This window comes from Mucor mucedo, assembly GCF_025094135.1.
Source record: "Mucor mucedo strain NRRL 3635 chromosome Unknown EV154scaffold_47, whole genome shotgun sequence".
Taxonomy (NCBI): domain Eukaryota; kingdom Fungi; phylum Mucoromycota; class Mucoromycetes; order Mucorales; family Mucoraceae; genus Mucor; species Mucor mucedo.
The window spans coordinates 109,834-134,577 of NW_026252331.1; the positions used below are offsets into that span (position 1 = coordinate 109,834).

Genomic DNA, 24,744 nt, shown 5'->3' on the forward strand with positions numbered 1-24,744 from the left:
AAGGGTTGGGACGCAAAAAGGAGAGGGAAAAGAAGTAATCTATATTATTGAGGATCAATTTGATGAACTTTGGTTTGATGAGTCTAAATAAATGATAAAAAAGAATTAAAAACAAAATACATGCAACATAAGAACGCCCTTTAAACTTACCTTTAAATTTCCTCGCTGTGTAAATCCTTTGCCACAGTTAGGGAATGCACACATGAAAGGTTTAACTGGCCAATGTATCTTTTCGTGCGTTTTTAGATTTCCAAGCTGAGTAAACGCTTTATCGCATCCATCGTAATTACACTAAACAAGAGATGAGTGCCTGTTTTTTTTCAATCATGTATTGTACTCACATGGTATGGTCTTTCGCCCGTATGTTTTCTCGAATGTGTCTAAAAGTAAAAAATATAAAAATTAATACCATTCAGACAGCATAAAAGTTTTTTTTTTTTTTTTTACCTTTAAATTGCCATACTGTGTGAACGACTTTCCACACTCCGCATAAGGACAGACCTAATATTGTTTGTTAGAACACCTATTTCCACTGGGTTTTATATATAGATAGATGTATTACATAAGGTCTGTTTTGTGATGATCTCATATGATCGTTTTCTGTGCTGCCACCACCGCTGCTTCCACCTCGACCATGAACATTTCTGTATAGTTCATGAATACATATTCATATCTAAATAATATATTGGCTTTACCTCTGATGTATTCGTAGTGTTCCCGGTTGGTCGAAATACTCTGTACAGCCTGGCTCATTGCAGGTATAAATTTTACGTGATTCGTACATGGAAGGTAAGCCTCCTCCTTGTGTTGTTGGTGGTGGAGGTGCTGCTGCTGCTGCTGCTGCTGCTGCTGCCGCTGCCGCTTGTCCATAATGTTCCGATGTTAATTGTTGTGGAACTGGTAAACTATTAGATGGAGGTCTATACTGTTGTGTACGATAAGGTGATTGTTCATGTAAACTGGGTAAATTATTATTATTCATGTAGCCATTTTGTTGTAGATGTTGTTGGTGTTGTTGTTGTTGGTGTTGCTGCTGTTGTTGTTGTTGTTGTTGTTGTTGTTGGTGTTGGTGTTGTAACTGTTGTTGTTGGTGCTGCTGATGCTGTTGGCGTTGATGTTGTTGTTGGTGTTGTTGCTGCTGTTGCTGGTGGTGTTGTTGCTGTTGTGTTTGATATGGATTATTATAAGACATTTTTTTTTTTTTTTTTTTTTGACTTGAACTCTAAAAACGTGTTGTTTTTCCTGCTGGAAAGATTTTTTTTTTATTTTTTTAAAGGCAGGAAAAAATTCTTTTCACTAACCTTTCTGGGACTTTGATTTTTATTTTTTCAGGTTTTTAGATAAAGGATTTATTGATTAGAAGAGTATTATACTGCCAACTATCAGTGGGTACTACGTTTGTTTGTTAACTATGCGTTGATATTGGAGGCTTGTTTAAAAAGGTCCACTCTATAAAACAAACAGTATAGGGTGTATTTAAGCCTCTTATTATTTTTCGCTCTGTCGGAAAATCATTTTTTCATATTTGCCAATAAAAAGTTGAAAGTATGCCCTTCTTAACACTGACATACAACAACAGCACAAATGTATTTTATCACAATTTAATGAATAAATCAAAGAGTGTGTACAAAAAAATGTATTAAACAGGCACAAAATAGGCACATTTATTGCTGGGCTGTAAGGCAGCTTCATTCAACACATCCTAAACATGGAGACAGCTGCTACAGATCTGGCAAGTAGGCAAAACTAAACAAACATGCTGTCACTGGGTATGCAAAAGCTTAGAAATTTCCTCACTCCTTCACAAGCGCATGAATGCTTAAAACAGATCATTGAACGTGACTGGGGGGTTACCCCGCCTTGGATCGTCTGTTTTTTTTTTTAAGTTTCAGCCTTTTTAAAAGCGGGAATCTAATTTGACGTGAGTCATCCACAGTCTGTCATAGAAAAATAAATAAAAGAAAAAAAAATTAGTTTTTTTCGTTTGCTTTTTTAACTTTTTAAAACTTTTCTATATCATAAACATGTCTGAAGCACCTAAAAAACTCTGGGGAGGACGTTTCTCTGGCGCTGTTGATCCTTTGATGGATGCTTTCAACGCTTCTATTCACTTTGATAAGCGTATGTATGCAGCAGATTGTATTGGATCTATTGCTTATGCCAAGGCCCTTGCAAAGAACAAGATTATCTCTGACGAAGAACGCGACCAACTTGTTGGTGGATTAGAGTCTGTGATGGCAGAATGGGAAAGTGGTAAATTTGTGATTGTGGGTGGTGATGAGGATATTCACACTGCTAATGAACGTCGCCTTGGTGAATTGGTGGGTTCTGTTGCTGGTAAGCTTCACACCGGTCGTTCTCGTAACGATCAAGTTGCCACTGATATGCGTCTTTGGTTGCGTGATGAAGCCAAAAAGATTTTGGCTCACGTTAAAGAATTGATTGCTGTCGCCGTGTCTCGTGCCGAAAAGGAAATTGATGTTATCATGCCTGGTTATACCCATCTTCAACGTGCTCAACCTATTCGTTGGTCTCATTTCCTTTTATCTCATGCTTGGTTATGGCAATCCGATGCTGATCGTTTAGAACAATTAATCGATCGTTTCAACGTCTTACCTTTGGGTTCCGGTGCTCTTGCCGGTCACGCTTTCAACATTGACCGTGATTTCTTGGCCAAGGAATTAGGTTTCCGTGATTATATTCATAACTCTCTTTATGCTGTCAGTGATCGTGATTTCGTTGCTGAATTCCTCTTCTGGGCCAGTTTAACCATGGTTCATATCTCTCGTGTTGCTGAGGATTTGATCATTTACTCTACTGGTGAATTTGCCTTTGTCAAGTTAGCTGATGCTTATAGTACCGGTTCTAGTTTGATGCCTCAAAAGAAGAACCCCGATAGTTTGGAATTATTACGTGGTAAATCAGGTCGTGTTTTCGGTAGTGTAAGTATAAGTCGATGTGTAGTAAAAAAAATAAAGTATTTGTTGCTAATTCACCTGATAGATGTCTGGTTTCATGATGTCCTATAAGGGTATTCCCAGTACTTACAACAAGGATCTTCAAGAAGATAAGGAACCCATGTTTGATGCTGCTGATACTTTGTCCGGTTCTCTCCAAATTACTGCTGGTGTTTTAAGTACCATGAATATCTTCCCTGAAAAAATGAAGGCCAGTTTAAGTGCTGATATGTTGGCTACTGATTTAGCTGAATACCTTGTCCGTAAGGGTGTTCCATTCCGTGAGACTCATCATATCTCTGGTGCCGCTGTCAAGATGGCTGAAGACCGTAACGGATCTCTCAGTGATTTGACTGTAGAAGATCTCAAGACCCTTCATCCTTCTTTCGAAGAAGATGTTTCCAAGGTCTGGAGTTTCGAAACCAGTATTGAAAACCGTAACACTCCTGGTGGAACTGCCAAGTCTTCCGTTTTGGAACAAATTAGTCTTTTAAAGACCTGGTTATCAAAGAAGAACTAAATATTCTTTCTCTGATAAATGTGTATAAATTAACAAATAAAAAAACAACTTTGTATAAATAAGATATTTTTTAAAAAAAAAGTTTATATACAATTTATCTACGACGTGGTGAAGCGCTTCTTCTTCTACTACTACTAGAATATCTATCATCTCTACTAGAGCGATCTCCCCTTGAACGTTCTTCTCGAGAAGAACGGTCACTACTCTTATAATCATCCCTTCTACTACTGCCGCTGCTACTTTTATAATCATCCCTTCTGCTGCTACTGCTACTTTTATATTCATCCCTTCTGCTGGAGCGTTCTTCACTGCGTTCTGAAGATCTGTGACGGTGGTGACGGTGTGATGATTTACTACTGCTCTTCTTCTCCTTTTTGCTCTTCTTTTCCTTCTTTTTCAATTCCTTTAACTTTAAAGGATTATCCACAATAGCCTTCAGGGCCATTTGTTCACGTCTCTTGATCATTAATAAAGGATCTTCACGAATCTTACTCTGAATGTCACGTTCAGTGTTTGCGTTGGAGTTGGAGAGTGTGAATCTTTCTTCTTCAGCTGTGGTAGCTGCTTGCTACATGACAAAAAAAAAAGAACGGATGAATGGACATGCCACGTTAAATGAATAATGAAAACCTACAATTTCTTGTCTTTGCTTAGCACGAAGCAATTCGTCGACGTTTTTCTTTCCTAACAAAAAGTCTTCCATGGTATCATCGGCAGCTCCGTTCAAGTTTGCGTTGGGTGATGCATACATCCAATCTAATTTATTCGAACGTTGTCTTTTATAAAACATTAGTAAAGCATGCTACAAGGTTTTTTTTTATAGATTAAAACTATTACTTTGTGCCTGCATCTTCTTGCATACGTTGGAGATCTTGAAGCTGTCTTTCTTCGGCTAATTCCTTTCTCATTTGTTCGATTTTTGTATCTTCCTCCTTCTTTTTCTGCTCTTCCTTCCATACTCGCTCCTGATTTTTGAACGTGGCGGGATGCCATGACTTTTTTAAATTAAGATCGGAAGAACCCATGTTGTAGCTTCTGTATCAATGAGTAAACGAACAGCAATAGAAAGAAAAAAAAAACTGCGTATTGACTTATATATTTTGGCTGACTTTATGTGACTTGCGTATGCAGACTCAAATGATTTTCCTCGTGTACCTGTTTTTTTAGTCATGAGCTTTTCCCTTTTTTCATTTCTGTCTGTATAAGCATGGTCAAAGACGAAAAGAAAAAAGCTCAAACAATGGATTTTGTCATCAAGTCAGGTCTAGCAGGTGGCATTGCTGGTTGCATGGTAATTGAAAGGAGATTACAATGTGAAACATGTGCTTATTATTTTTCTCAAGGCAAAGACAAGTATAGCTCCATTAGATAGAATAAAGATCCTGTTCCAATCCAGAAACCCAATTTTTGAAAAGTATGCAGGTAATACTCGCGATTTTTTTTATGTAATAAACACGGTCTCTTAATTATAATTTTTTAATAATAGGCTCATTCACCGGTGCGTTTAAAGCGGGACATGCTATTTATCAACAGACTGGTATTTTGGGTCTCTTTCAAGGTCATTCTGTTACATTACTCCGTATTTTTCCTTATGCAGCTATCAAATTCGTAGCCTATGAGCAGTATCGTGCCGTAAGTATATATTGGCACATAATTGATGTGCAGCATTGACATTAAAGGTATTATTGCAGTTGTTGATGCCTACAAGAGCGCAAGAAACATCCACAAGACAATTCATAGCTGGATCTTTAGCTGGTAAATAAAATTAATGCAAAAAAAAAAAAAAAAAAAAAAAAAAAAATAGATATGAATACTTAGTTATATTTGATATAGGTGTGACGTCTGTCCTCTTTACATACCCTTTAGATCTCATTCGGGTCAGATTAGCCTATGACGTAAAAGAGGCTGGGAAAGAACGACCTACACTGTCAGGCATGGTGAGACAAATATATAACGAACCAGCTGCATTAGATAGAAAGCACGGTCGCTTCCATATTTTGAACTTCTACCGAGGATTCTTCCCAACAGTAGCAGGCATGATCCCTTATGCGGGTGTATCATTTTGGACCTATCATGTTGTGACTCAACTCTGTCGATTTGATCCCATTGTATCTCCCGTTACACGAGCTCCTCTCGATTTCAACTATGATCCGACCGACGATGATGTTGAAGTCACAGCAAAACAACAGAAAGCGTTGGACAAACCACCGCTCAAGACATGGGCTGAATTATTATGTGGTGGTACTGCGGGGTTAGTGGCACAGACGAGTAGTTACCCGTTAGAAGTCATCCGGAGACGTATGCAAGTAGGAGGCTTACTCAATCCCAACAAATTTGTGAGTTTCATGGATACAGCAAACGATATTTATAAAGTGAAGGGCTTTAAGGGTTTCTATGTTGGCCTAAGCATTGGCTATGTTAAAGTCGTTCCCATGGTAGCCGTTAGTTTTGCTGTATATGAACGTATGAAGCGATTATTAGAAATAGATTAATAAACATTCCAGATTGTACTTGTAATACCATCTTGTTTTTTTTAAAAATAAATATAAAAATAAAGGTGTAAATCGATCTGCGTTCATTTGATCTGTTTAGTCAAAAGTCACGGCTCTTTTTTTTTATGCATTTATGATTAGTTTTGGTGTTACCTGAAAGACGCAATATTTGAAAATTGTTTTCTCATATCTATATTCATTGTGTTACAAAATAAAGCACGTCAATGGGATAAGAATGACGAATATTATGAATGCTCTGCTAGTCTATGTAGATTATGAATGCAACGCAACTTGAATATATGAAAATAATAATTAAATGAAAAAAAAGTAAACATATGAAGTCTAATTTTGACATGTATTTCCTGCAAAAAAAAAAAAAAAAAATGTATATAATGATCCGTGACTAGAAATAATATAGCATGATTAAAACATATTGTCTAGACAGATCCCAGTAAATCAAACATTGTATTGTATTACATTCTAAACTAAAAAAACCCATCAAGGGCGGGCAATAAAGTTTTTAATGGACTATAAAATAAAAAAAACTTTTTTTTTTTTTTAAATAAAAAATTTTCTTTTCTTTTTTTTTCTTCGTTATGTACAAAGCAACGAATAATTCAAAAGTCGAGGTATCGACAAAGGAACAAACCGAAACTTTAAAAGTTGGTACTTCCTCTTCCTCTACCAGTGATATCTCTTCATTGAATCCAAATGACAGTGATAAAGGCTTGAAAAGAACATTGAAATCAAGACATTTAGCTGTAAATATAAAAAAAGTTTTGTTTGTATACGTAATCAGAATTTTGTGTACTAATGCATAAATCAACATATACAGATGATTTCCATAGGAGGTGTTGTTGGTCAAGGTATGCATTTATACGCATTATTTTTGTTTTTCTCCTAGCTTAATATTTTTCTTATTTTAGGTCTCTTCTTATCATCTGGTGCCAATCTTGCTAAAGCCGGTAAGAAAACTATATGGATCTAAAAAAAAAAATTATAAAAAAAAGTCCTAATTGTAGAATATATTAGGTCCTGCTGGTCTTTTAGTTGCTTATGTTATCATTGGTTTCGTGGTGTATTGGGTAGCTGTTGAACTGGGTGAAATGGCTGCATATATTCCTGTAAAGTAACATTTATTCATGGAAAATATCACTGGGTTCTAATTTTTGGTTTTTTTGATCTTCAGATTTCTGGCTCATTTACTGTTTACTGTCGTCGTTTTGTTGATAAATCTTTTGGTTCTATCATCGGTTATAATTATTGGGTAGGTATTTATCATAGAATGTCTCCATCTATTTCTGACTTAAAACTTACTTAGGCATGTTGGTCTATTATTGTTGCAGTTGGTAAATATCAATGCTTAATTTATTAGTTTTTTTTTTTCTGACACTTTTTTTTTTTTACAGAATTAGTCGGTTAGTGATTATTGGATAAAAATAACCTTGGTGTAACTCTTCAGTAACATGTTGCATCTTTTTTTTATATATATATATAGCTATCCCGCTTGTTATGAGATTTTGGACAGAAGCAGTTCCAGATTGGGCTTGTAAGTATTTTTGGAAATATACCATGTATTTTTTTATACTGACAAACAATTAAAATAGGGTCGGGTATATTTTTGGTTCTTATGTTTGCCATGAATTTATACGGTGCCAGAGGTTGGGGTGAAGCTGAATATTGGTTCAGTTTAATCAAAATTATTTGTGTCATTGTTTTCGTTATTGTGGGTTGTTTAACTTCTGGTGGTGTTATTGGGTAAATATCTTTTTTTTTTATAAGATTGGCATCGAAAATACTGACAAAACTGCCTTTTTTATTTTTAAAAAAAAAGTGGTACTGTTTATGGCTTCAAATATTGGAAAGATCCTGGAGCTTTCTCCAACGGTGTTCTCGGTGTCATTAATGCCTTGGTACTAGCTGCACTTAGTATGACAGGTACAGATATTGTCGGTGTTTCTGCCGGAGAATCTGATAATCCAAGAAAGGTACAAGAAAACGAAAGTCTCCCTTGGCTTTATAAAAAAACACTCACACATAATTTATGTAGGCTATTCCTCAAGCTGTCAAGAATGTTTTCTTCCGTATCATCTTTATCTACATGCTTTCTGTATTTACTATGGGTATGCTAATCCCTTGGAATGACCCTCATAATCTTAGTTTGAGCGGAAGAGATGTTACTGTTTCACCATTCACTTTGGTATTCCAATTGGCTGGATTAAAAGGCGCTGACAGTGTAGTTAACGCCGTCATCTTGATTACTGTAAGCGCCCTTATGATCTTCCTATTTGTGTTACTAATTACTTACCCTCTTTTCGTAGTTCATCTCCTGTGGTAACAGTGGCATGTATGTGACAACTAGAACTCTTTGCGCACTTGCTAATGAGGGTATTGCTCATAAAAAATTTGGTAAGTGAGAATGAGACAACAGAATATAAAGATTGAAAATTAACGATAACCCAAATAAATAGCATATGTCAATAGTCGTGGTGTACCAATTTATGCTTTAATTTGTACCAGTGCTGTGTCACTTGTCTGTTTCTTAACCTCTTGGATTCCTGGCTCAGCGCTTTTTATGGTGTTGGCGTCTTTGGGAGGTATTGCTGGCTTGATTACCTGGTTCGGTATTGCCTTATCTCATTATCGATTCCGAAAGGCATTGCTTGTCCAAGGAAAAGACTTAAACCAGTTACCATATATGGCCCCTGGTCACCCTTCGATGAACATTTTGGTGATGGTTGTTTGTATTGTCATCATCTTGATTTCGGGTTGGTCCTATTTTGTACCTGCAGATGCTATTGGTTTAGTAGGATCTTATGCTGGTGCGCTGATTGCTCTTTTTGGGTTCCTGGGTCTTAAATACTGGACCAAATCTAGATTGATTCCTCTGGATGAAATTGATCTTGACACTGGTGTTAGATATTTCACTGTAGAAGAATTGGATGCTGAAAAAGACCAAAATAAGAACGAGAGTTTCTTTAAAAAGTTGATTTCAAACATTATTTAAATTGAATGATTATTCCCCCTTTTCTTCTTTAAAAAAAACACTTGTACTATAATAATAATAATAATAAATTTACCTGTCAATATTTGAATACAAAAATCTTTGTTACATGAAATACAAGTCAGTCGAGATTGATGTTTGTAAAGAGAGCTAAACAAATGCTTTTAACCTTTTTATATATTGTGGTTGCACGAAGTTAAGTCAAAATAAAACGTTTTTCAGCTTCACAGTACAAATGCTACTATAGATCAATTTTTAGCTCAAGCTAACTCTAAAAAAAACCGCTCTAAACAATAGTGGTTAAAATACTCTTAATAACAATAGCATTTAGATACAGCACAAAATAACACAAAAAAATATGAATTGAAAATAATAATAAAGATTTATTTAAGATATGCAAATAGTGTGAATGTATGTATAGAATAAAAGTACATTTCTTGTTTAGAGTACAAGTGGATTAAGTAGTAGTAGTGATATAATAAAAGATTGTAAAGAACAGAAAAAAATGAGTGGGGTGGAAGGTTGAAATTTAATGCTGAGGTTCAGCATGATCGACGGCAACAGTGGAACTTTCTTCAGGACGGTTGATGATACTTCTTGAAGCGGTTCGAACAGCTTCATCAGCACTCCAATGGAAGAAAGGATAACGATCACGGGGGAGATAAATTGAATGAGCAGTGGTAACAGACTCTTCATCCGAAGAATTAAATGTCTTGCCTTCCTTGTTATCTTGAGCATAATGTGTTTCGACCGCTTCTTCGATATCATCGCCAGTAGTGGAAGTACTGGTGTGATTAGTTTGGTGGCGTTGAACAGGCCCGTCTCTGGAGGCAGGAACAATAGGCAAAATTTCTTTTTCATTGGCTTCATGCTCATCGTCAAAACCAGCACGAGGTTGATTAGCAAAACCAGAGACAATGAGAGACTTACGAATGGCAGGATGGAGAATGTTTGAGAAATGGAATTCAACATGTTGTCCAGCATAACGGTTTAAGGAATTTTGAGCATCCACAATAGCTTGGAGACCACTGGAATCAAGACGGTTGACAGAGGCGAAATCAATAATCAAGGCATGGAGACGGGGAAGATTGGCACGGGCTGCATCACGAACAGGATTAGCATCATCGTTCCAGGCACGATCACCTTTGCTAAGAACAACGTTTGCACGACGTGTATGCTCCTTACAGTAAGCAATGATACGATCAGCAATATAACTGGAGTTGGGATAGGTAAAAGACTCGTCAATACGACACATCAAGATACCAGCTGGGAGATCTTCCACGAGCTTTCCAAGAGAAGGATGGTTTTGGGGAACATAAAGATAGTTTTGTTGTTCGATAAGATCGGATTTTTCGTTGGATGTTTGAATTGTACCGGTGGAAGAAGAAAGAGGAATACGACCGAGACTCCAGAATTTGGGACGAGCAATACGGACTAAAAGAATGACGATAGAGAGACCGACAGAAGCATAAATACCGTATTCGACGGTGGTAAAGAAAGTAATAATCACACCAGCTACAAAGACAAAAAGCTCCCAAAGAGAGATTTTGGCAAGACGTTTAATGTAGGATGGTCCAGAGACAAGATCGGCAACAGCATGAATGACAACAGCAGCAAGTGTGGCATCGGGAATGAAGTAAAAAGCAGGGGTTAAAGCATAAAGAGCTAATAAAACAATAATAGCAGAAAAGATACCGGCAATGGGGGTCTTAACACCGGATCTGGCTTTAATAGCAGTACGGGAGAAAGAACCAGTGGAAGGATAAGCACCGAAGAAAGAAGCCCAAATGTTAGTAAAACCAATAGCGATAATTTCTTGATTGGGGTCAATAGTATAATCGTTAATACGACCGAAAGACTTGGAAATAGCAACATGCTCAAGAATTAAAATAACAACACCAGAAGGTAAAGAACTAGCAACAGCAGATACAAGATTAGTAGAGACTGCGGGAACACCCATAGCTTGGAATCCAGGGGGTACAGTCTTTAAGATACTAATGGGAGAGACAGATTTGCCAATATTCATCAAGAATGCAATCAAGGTAGCAAAGACAACAAGAACACCATTACGCATAATACTGATAAAGAAGAGCGTAGTAGAATACTTGGGATAACGCTTAGTGAGATATTGACAGGCAAAGCGAACACCGTATAACCAAACAAGAGCACTTAAACCGAATGCAACATCGAGTTTGGTATCAGGCAAGTGTTTAAAGAAGTTTCCAAAAATAAGGTAAGATGAATCTTGTGTGTTGACAGTCTTGATACCAAAAAGCTTAGGAAATTGACCGATAGAAATAGTAATAGCTGAACCTGTCATGAAACCAGCAATAGCAGGAGCGGGAATGAAATCGACAACGATACCAAGACGTACAAGCCCGATAAACATGGCAATAGCACCGGTCAATAATGACAAGGCAACAGCAATTTCAGGACCAGTGATGTCTTCATGAACAGAAGTAATACGAGTGACAGTTTGACCAACGAGTAATGACATAACAGCAGTGGGACCAATACTAATATCTTTAGATGTGGCGAATAAACAATAAACACAGAGACCAACAAAAGCAGTGCTATTTATAAAAAAAAGGAGATTGGTTAGATTGATTGATTTAAAAAATAAAGATAAATAAGACAAGTAGCTTACTAAAGACCGTATTGAGGAGAGAGTTGAGCAATTTTAGCATAACCCATACTTTGAGGAACAATGACAACACCAACAGTGGCACCAGCGATTAAATCACGAAGAAGCCATTGAAGATTATAACGGTGGATCCAACTAGCGATAGGAAATAAGTTTATAATGTATTGTTGGATATTGTGGGGTAAATCATGGAAGAATTCTTGTGTTTGCTTTCTATAAGAGTCCTCTTCGTAATCAATAATGATATCTGCTGCATGAGCAGAAGAACGATTAGTCATTTATGAATATAAAGATCTTTGTTAAGAATTAAAAAAATAAAAATTTGCCCAAACTTTATCGCTATTTATACGAAATGGATTGCATTATAACTTATTGTATTTCGTACAACCTTTATTGCGCAATCGACTTGAGTGATTACATCTTTTTACACATCCGACTAAAATGGCTAAAAACAATCCGGACTTTTAATCCTTACATAAAAAGGTTATTTATACAAATCAGATCGTCAAATGACACTATCGTTTAAGAGAGCCCTTTCGAGGCATATTGTACAAAATAAAATAAAATCTCGAATTCGTTAATGCATTTAGTTTGTTCTGAATATGAAATAAGGTGCCATGTATAGGTTGTCCGTCTCTTGTGCGACCATAAAGTCCATTATTGGTAATTCTTTCAACCAAACAAACAGGTGCTACAAATTATTTCATACCAGTACAAATATTCACCATTGATCAAACATCGATGGATCGCGCCAATAAGAAACCCTCAATATTATAATGTACAATTAAAATATATGCTTTCCCTTCCTTATCTTTCGACACCACGTTTATGGTTTTTGGGGTACAAATGGTCCATTTTAGACATAAAAAGAAAAAAGGAAAAATGTGACTATTTATATTTTAATGATAGATTTTCGGTCAGATTTTCTCACAAGAAACCAGTAACCTGCCCCTAACCCTTGCAACGACATGAACAATAACGACAATACACACAGTGATCCCATCTTGGACTGGATATTACAGCCCGATACTAATGAGGATACCAGCAAACCCATTTCTACCGAATTACTAAGTTTTCTAATGACTCAGAATGGAAACCTCGATCTGACTCAGCAACAATCTCAACAACAACAGCAACAGCAACAACAGGTGTCTCCTGAAACTACAGCCGCTTCACATCTCACAAGTTCACCTTCTGAAGAAGACGAAGAACCAACTCATGAGCAACTAAAAATGATGCCTTCAAAGGAAAGAAGACAGTTGAGAAACAAAATATCTGCAAGAAATTTCAGAAACAGAAGAAAAGGTATAATTACTTTTGAATGCCATGAACTCGGGATTCTCATTTGAATTTTTTCTATTAGAATATATGAACACTTTGGAAGCTGAAATGGGTCAGTGTAAAGCAGAAAACAGTCAGCTAAAACTTGAGGTTAAATGGGTTAGAGAAATGATGGAAAAGCTACAGGCAGAAAATGACAAACTTCGTTTGCAATTAGTTCTATGTAAAGAGGGAATTCAACCTCCACGAAAAGCTACCGAGAATAATGTAACTGTATCTCCCGAAACACCTTCGAATTCATTGTCATTATTTAACAGTAGTGACGATAACTGGAATATTCTATATCCACCTGTGGTTACCAACACTAACACAAACAACGTATATCTGGCACATGCCTCTCTTCCAGATTGGGACATGTCGAATATTTACGAGAAAAAGGATCTTTGCCTGCCAATACCAACTGAAAAATTAGACCTTATCCGTACATATCCTTTACTGGCACCGGCATTAATGTCTATCGTACTAAACCACACAATGACAATGACCACTGAAGAAATTATAGCGAACTCAACATTATATGACCCCACCTGGGCAACTCCATCATCAACAAAGGAAAAGTGTGAAGTGTTTGACCCCATTGCTTGGCAAAAGGTTTTAGACTCGTTGCAAAAGCCCACTGTTGTCCCATCTGAATCCACCAATGTTCCCAAAGAACAGACCTCACAAGTCTCTTATTTCGTTGAAAACTATTGTCCATTATATTGGATTCAAAAGCAATTTTGCAATTTTGTTATTTCCTATGTCGTCGTTCGATACCCTCGTTTAGACACAAAGTGCAGGACTTATCTACCTATTTGTGAAAGGTACAGAAAAAAACGAATCACCCAATTAGTTTAATATGTGTGTACCACATAATCCCTGTTTTTTTATTCTCTAAACTTGTGTTACTTATTATAACTGGTCTCAATAAAGTTTTGCTAATATGCGAGTTTTCATTATTCATCCACTTTGATCAAACCACAAGGTAGCACACACAGATACCAAAATGGTATGCACTTAGACAGCAAGTTTTTTTTTTTTTTTTTTTGTGGCAAAACAAGATCTTCCATCTAGAAGGATATATATTCGAAATCCGGCTTGAATCGTAAATGAAAAAATTGTATGACTTTTTATATAAAAATTCATGGATGGCGCAATAATTTGAACATTTTGCAAACTTTGTAACCACTTTGTTTGACACTTTCTTTTTTTTTTACCCTATCAGACGCTTCACATCTTAAATACGTGATCATTTTTCATATTACCTCATAATCTGGTCGTCGTACCTTGTGACATTCGAGGCAACAAATATTTTTATTTTTTTCGAATTGATGCGTGTACAACAAACATACATAAAACTGCATATTTTCTAAATAATGGCGCATACAGTCAAACCTATGGAAATTGGCATTTTCACAAAAATAATTGTCACTTTTATAAAAATGACAAAAATAAATGTCGCAAGCTCAATTATTTTTGTCATTTTGGTTAAAAGTATTTATCCGTGCCAGCTAATTAAATTTAGCGCTTAAGGTTGATCATAAATATTTGTCGTTTTAAAAACAATCATTTATGTAAGATATGTATATATATATTAGAATGATGTTTTTTTATAACATTTAATAATCTGGCGCTTTGAGTGATTACAGAAACCATAGAGGTCGCTGATGAGCACATCATTACAGGCATCAGCAATTCTACCGCCAATAATCGATCACGCTTCATTTTGCCTTTGGCTACTCCCCAAAACTGTTCGATTGGATTTGATTCAGATGATTATGGAGGTAGATACATCGCCCTATGACCTCTACGTTCAATCTTTCATATCACTGGCTTGGATTTATGAATCGAGGCGTTGTCCATTACAGTATAATTTTCCTTTAAATTTTCATCAAGATCCATTATATCAAAAAGCGCATTCATGAATTTAACGAAATGCGCAGTAGTTGTGCCTTTTTTTGGTGGTTTATTATCATTGGGATCTTCGCTTCTCTTTGCCCCATTATTAGCTTTTCTCTTTTTACTCGTAGATTTCTTTTCTGGGTGGAGGTTTTTTCATCACAACATGAACAACACTAGGTGAATGGATAGAACCAATAATAGTATGTGCTATCGCTCTAGTTGTTGGTCGTTTTACAATAGCTGGGCTGCCTTTTTTTGATCTTGCCCAATTATTCCTCATGTTAATGTGAAATCCAGCCTCATCAATGAAAACACAATTCTTTGTAAAATCAAGATTAGAGTCCTTCCCTTTTCGTAAACCACTCAAATCTGGTCTGCATGTTTTCTGGTGAATTTCTTATTTCAGGTTCAAACAATGGTTTCTTGATAGTGATGAGCATTGTATTGCGTAAATAATTATTTAGTTGCGACTTAGAGATGGTGAAACCTTCAAATTGTTCAGTTAAGCTTTTCATAATATCATCCGAAAATAACTGAGGTTCATTATCCAATAGACCCTGTAAATACTCGTTGTATTTAGTAGTAAATGAGCTTTTAGAGCCACCGTTTCTTTCGGGTTTCTTGTTTGGAATCTCCTCTGTTTCTTTATATTGATTCCACCATCTTAGTGATGTGCGATAGTTGCTATTTAGGCCTTTTGTAACCTTGGCCACCAATCCGCGTTCTTCAGGTTTTTCGAGCATACGATCTATAAATGTTTCCCTGGTAAAGTCACTATAGTAATTGTATGTTTTATCTGAATCGGGTACTTTGGGCTTCGGTTGTTTTTTGGAAGAAAGCTCCTCTGCAGTTTTCTCAGGGCATTTAACACTCAAGTAGGTTTTCTGGCTAGCGGTTGTTTCAAGAACTACATTTGGATCATTAACATGTGTTAGAACATCCTCCATCGGATCGTAGACAATTTTTCCTTGTTCATTATTAATGTTGTTATTATTTTTTACCTCCATCAAATCTTCTTAGATACCACCGTTCCATTTTTTGTCTAGTAAAGTCTTATGAGCCCAACAGGGTAGTATATCTAGATTTAATTGTTGGTGTATTTATGAAGTGGGCCAATATTGATTATATTAGTTTCGCTCGGGTTTGAGATATTATTTTTATACATGATGTTACATATGATATGTAAGCTACTTTGTAAGTAGGGTTGTATTTCGTTATTAAGTTCGGAACAGATTACTTTTTTGCAAAGCGATCAATAGAGTTGCGATGATAGCCTGTAATGACTGGTTCAATTGTAATACTGAAATTACACGTCAACATACCAAATTCATACACAAAGGCCCCCTTGTCTGTGTCCTCCGACACGTTATGTCCCACTTATATTGGCCACCGAGCCATGTAATGACATCCCAAGGCTTGCTTACTAATACAAGGTACTTGTTATCAGACTCTTCTGACGATGAAAGACCAATTCGTTTAAGTTTATTATTATTGTTAAATTCTGATGAGACTTTGCTCAAATACAAAAAAAAAAAAAAAATAGAAACAGCAACATTGATCGTAACATGAGGCATAGCACTAAGGAAGTCAAGAAAGAAAATCTAACACACAAAATAAACAGAGCGATTAATGGAAAATGTTGTTGCTTTTCATTAAGAAGAGTTGTAAATACTTACAGAAGTAATAAAATAACCTTTTCTTCAATCTTGATTTCTCTTGCTCATCATATATAGTTCATCTTCCACTTTAATTATTCCACGTATCCTCATAACTCTCGAAACTGAAAAAAAAAAAAAACTATACTTCGAATATTGTCCAAGACAGATTATGGTTTACCTAAATTTTGTTTCCTCGAACACTCATTTTACAGTTGCACATCAAATAAGGAAGTAAGTGTTAATAATTATACTTAAATTTGTCTTCATACATAAGTACCTTGTAAACCAGCAAGTTTCTTTATTTTACCTAGACATTTGAACAGGTCGTCAACAAGCCATGCGCCAACTATTGCATACCTGACCAAGAGTTGCAGGGACCATCCCAATCCTTGAGAGGCTGGCTTTCATCTTTATTAACCAAGGACAAAGATGGGTGGATCCTCTTGGGCTTTTATAAGGCTTAACGATGTGGTTAAGAGGGAAATGTCTAGACCTCCGTATTTTTTTCAAACGTATTTTTTTTTATACCACTTACAGAAATTCTGGCCAGAAGACCAGCAGGCCAGCATGATTACAACTATTTACAGTGCAATCACAGCTATTCACGGTCCGTGAGTTTTAAAAACTCAAGAATCCTGCATAGGAGGTCGCCCTCCTATAGCAAAGACTAGCCGCAGCCGTAATATCGTAATACATCTTTTTCAATTTAGTGTCTTTTCAAAGAAACAAGAGTCATTACTAACTAACATTTTTACATTATTGGTTACTTTCATAAGATAGAAGAATTATGTTGAGAGAAAAGAAAAGGAGAACAATAAAGTGTGTGAACCAGCTTTATTTATAGGCTGATAAACAAGCTTATGTCAAGATGATTTCATTTGTCTATTTTATCATCCATAATATGTTTGAGCCTTTACTTAAAATAGAAACACTTGCAAAAACCTTCCAAGCAAGTCAGAGCTTGTTAATTGTCTATCTGCGTTCCAATAGTAGCTTGTAATGAGAGTGAAGCATATTTTATGGAAAACAGAAATCGATCATCCCATGAAGTTTAGATGATATGGCATGTCAATCGACGTGTATACCATCGCGTGATTCTAAAAAATACGTTTGAAAAAAATACGGAGTTCTAGACATTTCCGTGATTGCTATCGGATCAGTATACTTTTCTGTCTCGATTTATTATAATCCCAATGATTCCAAATGGTTGGTTGGTAACTGCTTTGCACAGATCCTCTACTTCTATCTTTGATTTTGATAGTAGACGAATGTCGTCCAAATAATAAACTAGACGAAAGCCTTGTTTTCTTAACGGTTTGATTGCATATTTCATCAACTTTGAGAAGACTCTCGATGCGCTGCTTAGTTCAAATGCAAGGGATTTGTACTGGTACACTACGCTCATGTTTTCGAATGTCAATTATGGTCTGGATTGTGGGTGGACTGGAACCACTACATGAGCATCTTCGAGATCCAATTTGCAGATGTAATCGTTCTTTATATCCTGCAGGGCATGAACACCCTCCATCTTGAAATGGTTGCATTGTGTAAATTGATTTAACTTCTGACAGTCCAGGATTGGCCGTGTGCTTGTTCGGTTCTTAAATCGTAAATAGGTTAGACAGAAATTGTTTGTTTTGAGTTGGTGACACCTCCATTATTCCTGCGCTTAGAAACTTCTTCCTGTATCCAATGCTTGCTGATTTTTCGGCGACATCCTCGTTTGATGAGATTTTTATGGAATCGCTCTCTTTGCAAATTGAATTTGATAACCTTGGGATACCACTGATAATGATCATGGATGAGATGTGATCTCCTTCCATTTGTCTTGAAACCCGTGGATGAGTCGCCCACCTAGATAAATTCCGCCTTCCTGAATTACGTAGTGGTTGTTTGTACTTTTTTGTTGATCTTGGCGTTCTTTTTGTTGTTTCTGCTGTTGAGTTTGCTGACCTAATTATTGTTGCTGATGTTGATTGAGTTGTTGCGGTTATTGTTGTTGTTGTTGCGATGATACACTATGTTGCTGATGATCGATATTCTCCATAGTTAATCACGATGCGCGGCTTAGAAAGACATAAGAAAGAAAGGGATAAAAAGGAAAATAAAGCGTGGCTCAGAGAGTATGTATCACATTGGATGTTGGAGTGAAATCAACTGGGATTGTATTATTAGGAACAACAAATAAAATATGGTTTCTCGTAAACAGATGCAATGAAACGTTTTAGCCCCATGATAATTTTAAATCTTCCGTATTCAATAATATTGAACATCAAAAAACAGGGTTGAATTTAAAGGCCCTGATAAGCTTTGCATACTTAATGTTTTTCTTCACATAGGTATGGCATGACGAACTCAGTTGGGTGCGTCCTTAATAAATCCTCCGTTATAGACTAACTAGATAATGTGCAAATCTTAAAATGCATGCTGTTGAATTTTTTTCCAACAGCTTGATGGAAGAATATCTTGAAATGTGAAACTTTTCGACATTTGAGTGGGAACACATAAGCTTAGTAAGAGCGTCCGCAGCGGTTCACTTAAATTTTCACTAAATAAATGCGTCATTTTCGGCAATTTCTAGAACTCCGTATTTTTTTCAAACGTATTTTTTAGAATCACGCGATGGTATACACGTCGATTGACATGCCATATCATCTAAACTTCATGGGATGATCGATTTCTGTTTTCCATAAAATCTGCTTCACTATCATTACAAGTTACCACTGAAACACGTATAGACAATTACCAAGCACTGACTTGCTTGGGAGTTGTTTGCAAGTGTTTCTATTTTAAGTAAAGGCTCAAACATTATGGATGATAAAATAGACAAATGAAATCATCCTGACATAAGCTTGTTTATCTATAAATAAAGCTGGTTCACACACTTTATTCTTTTCCTTTTCTTTTCCCTCAACATACTTCTTTTATCGTATGAAAGTAATCGATCACGTAAAAAGGTTTGTTTAGTAGTGGCTCTTGTTTCTTTGAAAAGAAGCTAAATTGAAAAAGATATATTGTGATATTGCGGCTGCGGCTAGTCTTTGCTATAGGAGGGCGACCTCCTAGGCAGAGTTGTTGAGTTTTTGGAACTCACGAACTGTGAATAGCAGGGATGCATTTTAAATAGGTGCAAACATACTGGCCTGCTGGTCTTGGCTGGAGTTTCTGTATGTGGTATGAAAAAAATACGTTTGAAAAAAATACGGAGGTCTAAACATTTCCAAAGCTCACCGTATAAAATTATGACAAATAAAATACAGTCTTTAGAAATACCAGCGGTGATAAAGCCATTTATTCAACAAACATACAATTATTTCTCCAGCAAAAAAGGGAAGGACAGGTTTATGAAAGAGTATAAACTTGAGGTTGAATCAAAAGAGCCAACTTCTCCAAACAAACCGAAGATTCAGTATGTTGATAGAGAGCAGATGAGGGATTGGTGTGATATTGCAATGGAATCCCTGATGGGCAGCGAGACAGATATCAATGAAGAGGTTATAGAAGAGTATAAACGCTGCTCCGACGATCAAAAGAACCTAACATCGTTTAATTCTTTTCCTGGTGTTTCTGATTTCCTAAATGACGTGTTGAAAGCTGGTAGGGAGGATTTTCCTGAAATGCTTTGGAAGCACGAGAAAAGATTGGAAGCTACTGGAACTACACGTACATTCATGAATATCGTTTGTTATACGCTCACGGATTTCCACTCCAATTGCAAGCAGTTAACACGCAACAATAATAACCACAAACGTACTTCGTTTGTTAAATATATCATACCAATGTTTAAGTACTTCAGCCAGGAAACAAACCTTATCGAATTCTCTTGGTGTGAAAAGGGTCTAGAGACGTATGGAATGGCTGCTTTGGAAAATAACAACTATGTTGCGAGCTATTCAGATAGAAAGTATGCAGATGCTTTGGGGAAAAATACGGTGACCGACAATGAGGAGTTTTTTATCGAGTCTAGTAGTGGATTCGAAAAGGAGAATGTTAGCCACTCTTTGGATGATACGCTTAAATTATTGGCAGAGTGTAGCAGTGCGTTACTTCATATTATTAAGCATAATAAGAAGGCTAGTATCGACACCATGATCAAAAGTGCACACTTGGCGTCCAAGTAATCAAAAAAACCTTGACACTGACAAAGTTGACCCTATCAAAGACTGGCAAGTGGAAACTTATTGAAGTAAGATCGAGTTGTACACCAACTTGTTGGGAATTGCGCAGTCATTGGAAGCCCCTGTTTGAAATGATGGCAACTATATATCTTGAATTATTGGAACAACAAAATTTGGACAAAATTATCATGGAAGAGGTTTGCAGCTTAAGAGTATTGCCATCGCAGTCAGTTGCTGATCACTTTTTAAATACAAATGTTTAATTGTTGTTATATTTATTGTCTACTTGGAATCTGAACTGATACGAAAAATTTTCTGTTTGCTACTGTAAAAGTCAACAGCTAGCCCAACAAAATAAAAATAAAAATAAAAAAACCCCAATAAATAGTACGACTTAAAAGTACTCGATGCCAATCCAGATAATGTATGTTGCAATAGACTCGGGAACTGGTATTATGAATTCAAGCTGTTAGTTTTTAAAGGAAAAGCATCAGACTTGAAATTATTATACTTTCATGGCACTATTTGGATGACTAACATAAACTATAATGGTCATAATAACCACATAGTGTGACCATAAAATTTTAGATGTATACATTTAGAGATATTAAAAGGAGATATCTTTGTACTTTCAAACTTCATTAAAGAGAATCATCCACATCAACTTAAGCGTAAGATTAAAAAGTAGATTCAAGTTTGATTGGCCTGCTCAAACAAGTCAAAATCTTCAGTTTCTGATTTTTTTTAATGATCAACTTAAGTGCCAAATTTAATCAGCTAGCAAAGATAAATATTCTTAGTCACAGTGACAAAAATAATTGAGCTTTCGACATGTATTTTTTAATTTCAATTATTTTTATCTTTCGGCCAATCATTTTTATGAAAGTGACAATTATTTTTGTGAAAATGCCAATTTCCTTAGGTTTGACTGTACAGTCCTTCTAGAAAGTAATGTCACTGACCAAAGTATATTTTTAGAAACCGTGTCACCATGGTTCTCGGCAGTGTAGGTTTTTTTTTTTTTTTTTTTTGGGCATTTATTTTGATAACTAATTTAACATTAGTACAATATTTTTATATGAAGATAGACATGGAAATGTTATTGACGAGGAAGATGGTCCTGAATCCATAAATTACATTGTTGTTGAGACATTTGCTACTCGCCGTGAATACATGAACACAGTCTTCTCGAGTGGATCATCTCTGACTTCTCCTATGTTGATAGAAAAGCCAAAAGATGAGGATACCTGCGTGGATGAGGTAAATGTAAAACGAAATTATGTTTGTTATACTGTCCAGGATAAAGCTCGGCTTTTTTTTAGCTGAAGATTGAAAAATATATGACAGTACATCATCTGCAGAGAAGCAGCTAGGTATTCACATTCGAGCAGCGTACTGACAGGTAGAATAGTATCATTTATGACTTGAGAGCATTATTGACAATACAATAAAAAATGGGCTAAGGATGTATCTTGAATGAAGATCATAAAAGAAGTTTTATCAATTTCATTGATACACTAATCCATCTGCTTCTATAATTTAAGTGACCGAGCATTTATTGAGCCAATTCCATGACGTTGTTTATAACTTTATGAGAAGTGAATGTAACCTATCGTTAAAGAAAAGAGGTTTACACTCTATTGGAAAAAAAGTCTGGCAAAGATTAAGGAACTATACAATTGGGTTGGCGAATGGAAAAGTAAGGCTATAATTTTATGGCGAATTGCATGTTTCTTGTCGAGCTTGCTTTTGACATACATACAAAAGGTCACTATATAGTGACAATAATGCATCTATTTACACGCATAAAATATAAAGGAGCACATTGATTATCGAGGGTACAAATGTGTGTATCCTCTTACCTACTCTCCTGGGCCTAACCCAATTGAACAAATCGGGGTCGTGGCAAAGAGTAATGTAAAGCGCCGTAAATTTTGAAGGAAGACACCTTATCAAAAAGAGTTACCGAAGCCTGCAAAGATGTGAGAAAAGTCATTTCAGCAGCTTCGTCTTACATTCTTACAACTGTTTAGACAAATGTCAAAATAGAGAGCCCATATAATGGTTACAGGACGCACCCAAAATTAATGTAAAAAAAATCTTTAGAGTCATAAGCCTAATTGTAAAAGCGTAAATGAAAACATAAGTGTAATCGTAAGTGTGGGAGTTTTTTTTTGACACTCTTCTACGTCTAACATCAGAAGTTTATTAATAAACGCTTATTGTGTCAAGATCTCATTAATCAGGGGAAGTGTTGTTAAAAAATTAAAGCCTCATATGGAAGGTTTTTGTTTGTCTACCGCAAAATAGTCCCAAAAAAATCAATAAAATCGAAAAGTGTAAAGTTTTATTTTCAAATTTGAGTAATTGATCTACAGAAATGCGTTTAATACTTAACTTTCAGTTTTTGAGAATTTTGTGAAGTACGTTGCATTTTGCGTAATCTTCTCTTCTGTTATATACTTAGTTCCATTAAGTCAAATTGAAAATGGTTTATATTAGCTCATTGACCCTCCTCCTCCTTGTTTTACTCTTCATCTTCTTCACTATAATTTACCTATAGTTATAATGCCATGATTACCAAGATTACCAAAGCAGACTGTGGTGATCCACCTACTGTTGTTACTAATCACACCATAAAACAATATTAAAATTAAATCTCACTTCATCACCCCATACATTATTACATCACAACACGAACTATTTTCTTATACATTATATCATATCCAACTACAAGCACTATTTTAGTGCTGTGTAACTTATCCATCAAACTAAATTCATAATCCGATTTCTCTTAACATATATAAATATGCAAACTGATAGTTAGAATAGAACCCTCTGAATCTTTGAATCTACTTTTTACTCTTAATAAAACTTATAAGCAGTCTCAAAGTACTTTATTGTTTTTCTCTTTTAAAATCTATTCTCAACTATCACATTTTTTACTTTGAATTTTGCAAACATGTCAAACAACTCTGCTGCTACTTCTACCACCTCTGCTGGTTCTCCTCTTCCTTCTTTCGCTGGTTCTTCTCCTCTCTCTTTCTCTGAGAATGCCCATCCTATGGTCAACCCTGAACCCATGGAGGAAGACACTGATAGTACTCCCCAACAGGATACTGCTCCTGCTGCGCCTGCTCCTGTTGCTCTGGACTCTAAGGCCATCTTGAAGTCTGCTAATGACAACTTGGTCAAATTGGAAGAAAAATGTAATCAAGCGTATGCTGCTTACCTTTCAAACCAACTTCTGGATGAAGCCAGTCCTGCCACCAAAGCTTCCTACCAGGATTATCTTTCGGTCTTGAATTCTTACACGGATGCCAAGGATGCTTTGACAGCATATCAAAGAATCAACTCTCCAACCAAGGTCCAAGATGACAAGAATGCCTCTCGTGTCCCCAAGGATCTCCCTTTTCTTCAATTGACATCTACACCATTGGAGAGACCTAACTCTGAGTCTTTTGACTCTGTGTACGATTTCTGCGATCAGTTTCGTACTGTTCTTAAGGCCCATGCTTTGGATTTGAACGCTCACTGGGAACGACTCCTACCCATGAGTCTTAACAAGGACGATCGCAGCTGGTTTCTCGAAAATCTGGACAACAAGGACCTCACCTGGAAGCAAGCTGAAACAATGATCCTTGATCATTTTGATACCCCCTACCGCAAATTCCTATTGATGATTAATGTCAATCGTCTCCGTCAAGCCCCCAATGAATCTTGTCGTGCGTATGGTGCTCGTTTCCAAAAGCTGCGTCGACAAGCGGATATGAAGGATGGTGTCCAACTGGTACTGATGTTCTACTGTTCTTTGAGAGAGCAAGTGAGGGAGAAAACGTCTGGTGCTATTTCCTCTCAGTATGGTACGAAATTACCTTGTAAACTGGAGGACATGATCCAATTGGTTGTTGCCTCCGACTCCGATTACCTTTCTTCCGGCTCCTCTGGTAGCTACTCTGTGGTTGGTTCCTCCTCGTCTTCGTATGGCAATAAGGACAATGAGCGTTTCAACAAGAAACGCAGTTCCAGCCACTTCGGCTCTAATAAGGATTCTTCGGGATCTAAGAGACCTTTTACCTCGTCCTCTTCTGGTAAGAAACCTTGTTCCTTTTGTGGTAAGACCTGGTTC

At 36.3% G+C, this 24,744-nt stretch overlaps 10 protein-coding genes across 10 annotated transcripts; 6 read left to right on the forward strand and 4 right to left on the reverse strand.

Annotated features, from left to right (window-relative positions):
* Positions 1 to 44: 44 nt before the first annotated feature.
* Positions 45 to 982, reverse strand: EV154DRAFT_481573 (uncharacterized protein; the record flags this gene model as incomplete). The annotated part of the gene is made up of 6 exons (XM_051598403.1): positions 45 to 83; positions 151 to 291; positions 342 to 380; positions 448 to 501; positions 563 to 644; positions 696 to 982. 6 exons carry the CDS (start codon positions 980 to 982, stop codon positions 45 to 47), a joined length of 642 nt encoding a protein of 213 aa, XP_051457469.1.
* Positions 983 to 1,999: 1,017 nt separating this feature from the next.
* EV154DRAFT_464681 (argininosuccinate lyase) lies at positions 2,000 to 3,533 on the forward strand. The gene is made up of 2 exons (XM_051597673.1): positions 2,000 to 2,942; positions 3,004 to 3,533. Exons 1-2 carry the CDS (start codon positions 2,025 to 2,027, stop codon positions 3,475 to 3,477), a joined length of 1,392 nt encoding a protein of 463 aa, XP_051457470.1. The 5' UTR covers positions 2,000 to 2,024; the 3' UTR covers positions 3,478 to 3,533.
* Positions 3,534 to 4,022: 489 nt separating this feature from the next.
* On the reverse strand, positions 4,023 to 4,530 carry EV154DRAFT_509438 (uncharacterized protein). The gene is made up of 2 exons (XM_051601608.1): positions 4,315 to 4,530; positions 4,023 to 4,253 (listed from the first exon to the last, which is right to left on the reverse strand). The coding sequence occupies exons 1-2, from the start codon at positions 4,500 to 4,502 to the stop codon at positions 4,046 to 4,048; spliced, it is 396 nt and encodes a 131-aa protein (XP_051457471.1). The 5' UTR covers positions 4,503 to 4,530; the 3' UTR covers positions 4,023 to 4,045.
* A 154-nt stretch (positions 4,531 to 4,684) lies between these two features.
* EV154DRAFT_538124 (mitochondrial carrier domain-containing protein) lies at positions 4,685 to 5,969 on the forward strand (the record flags this gene model as incomplete). The annotated part of the gene is made up of 4 exons (XM_051604254.1): positions 4,685 to 4,790; positions 5,036 to 5,109; positions 5,169 to 5,232; positions 5,311 to 5,969. The coding sequence occupies 4 exons, from the start codon at positions 4,685 to 4,687 to the stop codon at positions 5,967 to 5,969; spliced, it is 903 nt and encodes a 300-aa protein (XP_051457472.1).
* A 592-nt stretch (positions 5,970 to 6,561) lies between these two features.
* On the forward strand, positions 6,562 to 9,020 carry EV154DRAFT_509442 (amino acid permease/ SLC12A domain-containing protein). The gene is made up of 13 exons (XM_051601609.1): positions 6,562 to 6,730; positions 6,805 to 6,835; positions 6,896 to 6,934; positions 7,002 to 7,093; positions 7,159 to 7,236; positions 7,291 to 7,318; positions 7,379 to 7,387; positions 7,468 to 7,518; positions 7,577 to 7,727; positions 7,804 to 7,957; positions 8,020 to 8,232; positions 8,291 to 8,378; positions 8,441 to 9,020. Exons 1-13 carry the CDS (start codon positions 6,566 to 6,568, stop codon positions 8,974 to 8,976), a joined length of 1,635 nt encoding a protein of 544 aa, XP_051457473.1. The 5' UTR covers positions 6,562 to 6,565; the 3' UTR covers positions 8,977 to 9,020.
* A 313-nt stretch (positions 9,021 to 9,333) lies between these two features.
* On the reverse strand, positions 9,334 to 11,931 carry EV154DRAFT_602773 (sulfate transporter family-domain-containing protein). Its single transcript, XM_051607313.1, has 2 exons — positions 11,621 to 11,931; positions 9,334 to 11,546 (listed from the first exon to the last, which is right to left on the reverse strand). The coding sequence occupies exons 1-2, from the start codon at positions 11,893 to 11,895 to the stop codon at positions 9,503 to 9,505; spliced, it is 2,319 nt and encodes a 772-aa protein (XP_051457474.1). The 5' UTR covers positions 11,896 to 11,931; the 3' UTR covers positions 9,334 to 9,502.
* Positions 11,932 to 12,466: 535 nt separating this feature from the next.
* Positions 12,467 to 14,026, forward strand: EV154DRAFT_231277 (uncharacterized protein). The gene is made up of 2 exons (XM_051594500.1): positions 12,467 to 12,922; positions 12,981 to 14,026. Exons 1-2 carry the CDS (start codon positions 12,586 to 12,588, stop codon positions 13,793 to 13,795), a joined length of 1,152 nt encoding a protein of 383 aa, XP_051457475.1. The 5' UTR covers positions 12,467 to 12,585; the 3' UTR covers positions 13,796 to 14,026.
* Positions 14,027 to 15,174: 1,148 nt separating this feature from the next.
* On the reverse strand, positions 15,175 to 15,786 carry EV154DRAFT_421023 (uncharacterized protein; the record flags this gene model as incomplete). Its single annotated transcript, XM_051595990.1, has 1 exon — positions 15,175 to 15,786. The coding sequence occupies one exon, from the start codon at positions 15,784 to 15,786 to the stop codon at positions 15,175 to 15,177; it is 612 nt and encodes a 203-aa protein (XP_051457476.1).
* Positions 15,787 to 19,531: 3,745 nt separating this feature from the next.
* EV154DRAFT_509451 (uncharacterized protein) lies at positions 19,532 to 21,033 on the forward strand. The gene is made up of 2 exons (XM_051601610.1): positions 19,532 to 19,671; positions 19,758 to 21,033. Exon 2 carries the CDS (start codon positions 19,842 to 19,844, stop codon positions 20,616 to 20,618), a length of 777 nt encoding a protein of 258 aa, XP_051457477.1. The 5' UTR covers positions 19,532 to 19,671; positions 19,758 to 19,841; the 3' UTR covers positions 20,619 to 21,033.
* A 641-nt stretch (positions 21,034 to 21,674) lies between these two features.
* EV154DRAFT_420959 (uncharacterized protein) lies at positions 21,675 to 21,941 on the forward strand (the record flags this gene model as incomplete). The annotated part of the gene is made up of 1 exon (XM_051595981.1): positions 21,675 to 21,941. A coding segment is annotated over one exon (267 nt), but the record flags the coding sequence as incomplete, so codon positions are not given.
* Positions 21,942 to 24,744: the final 2,803 nt, after the last annotated feature.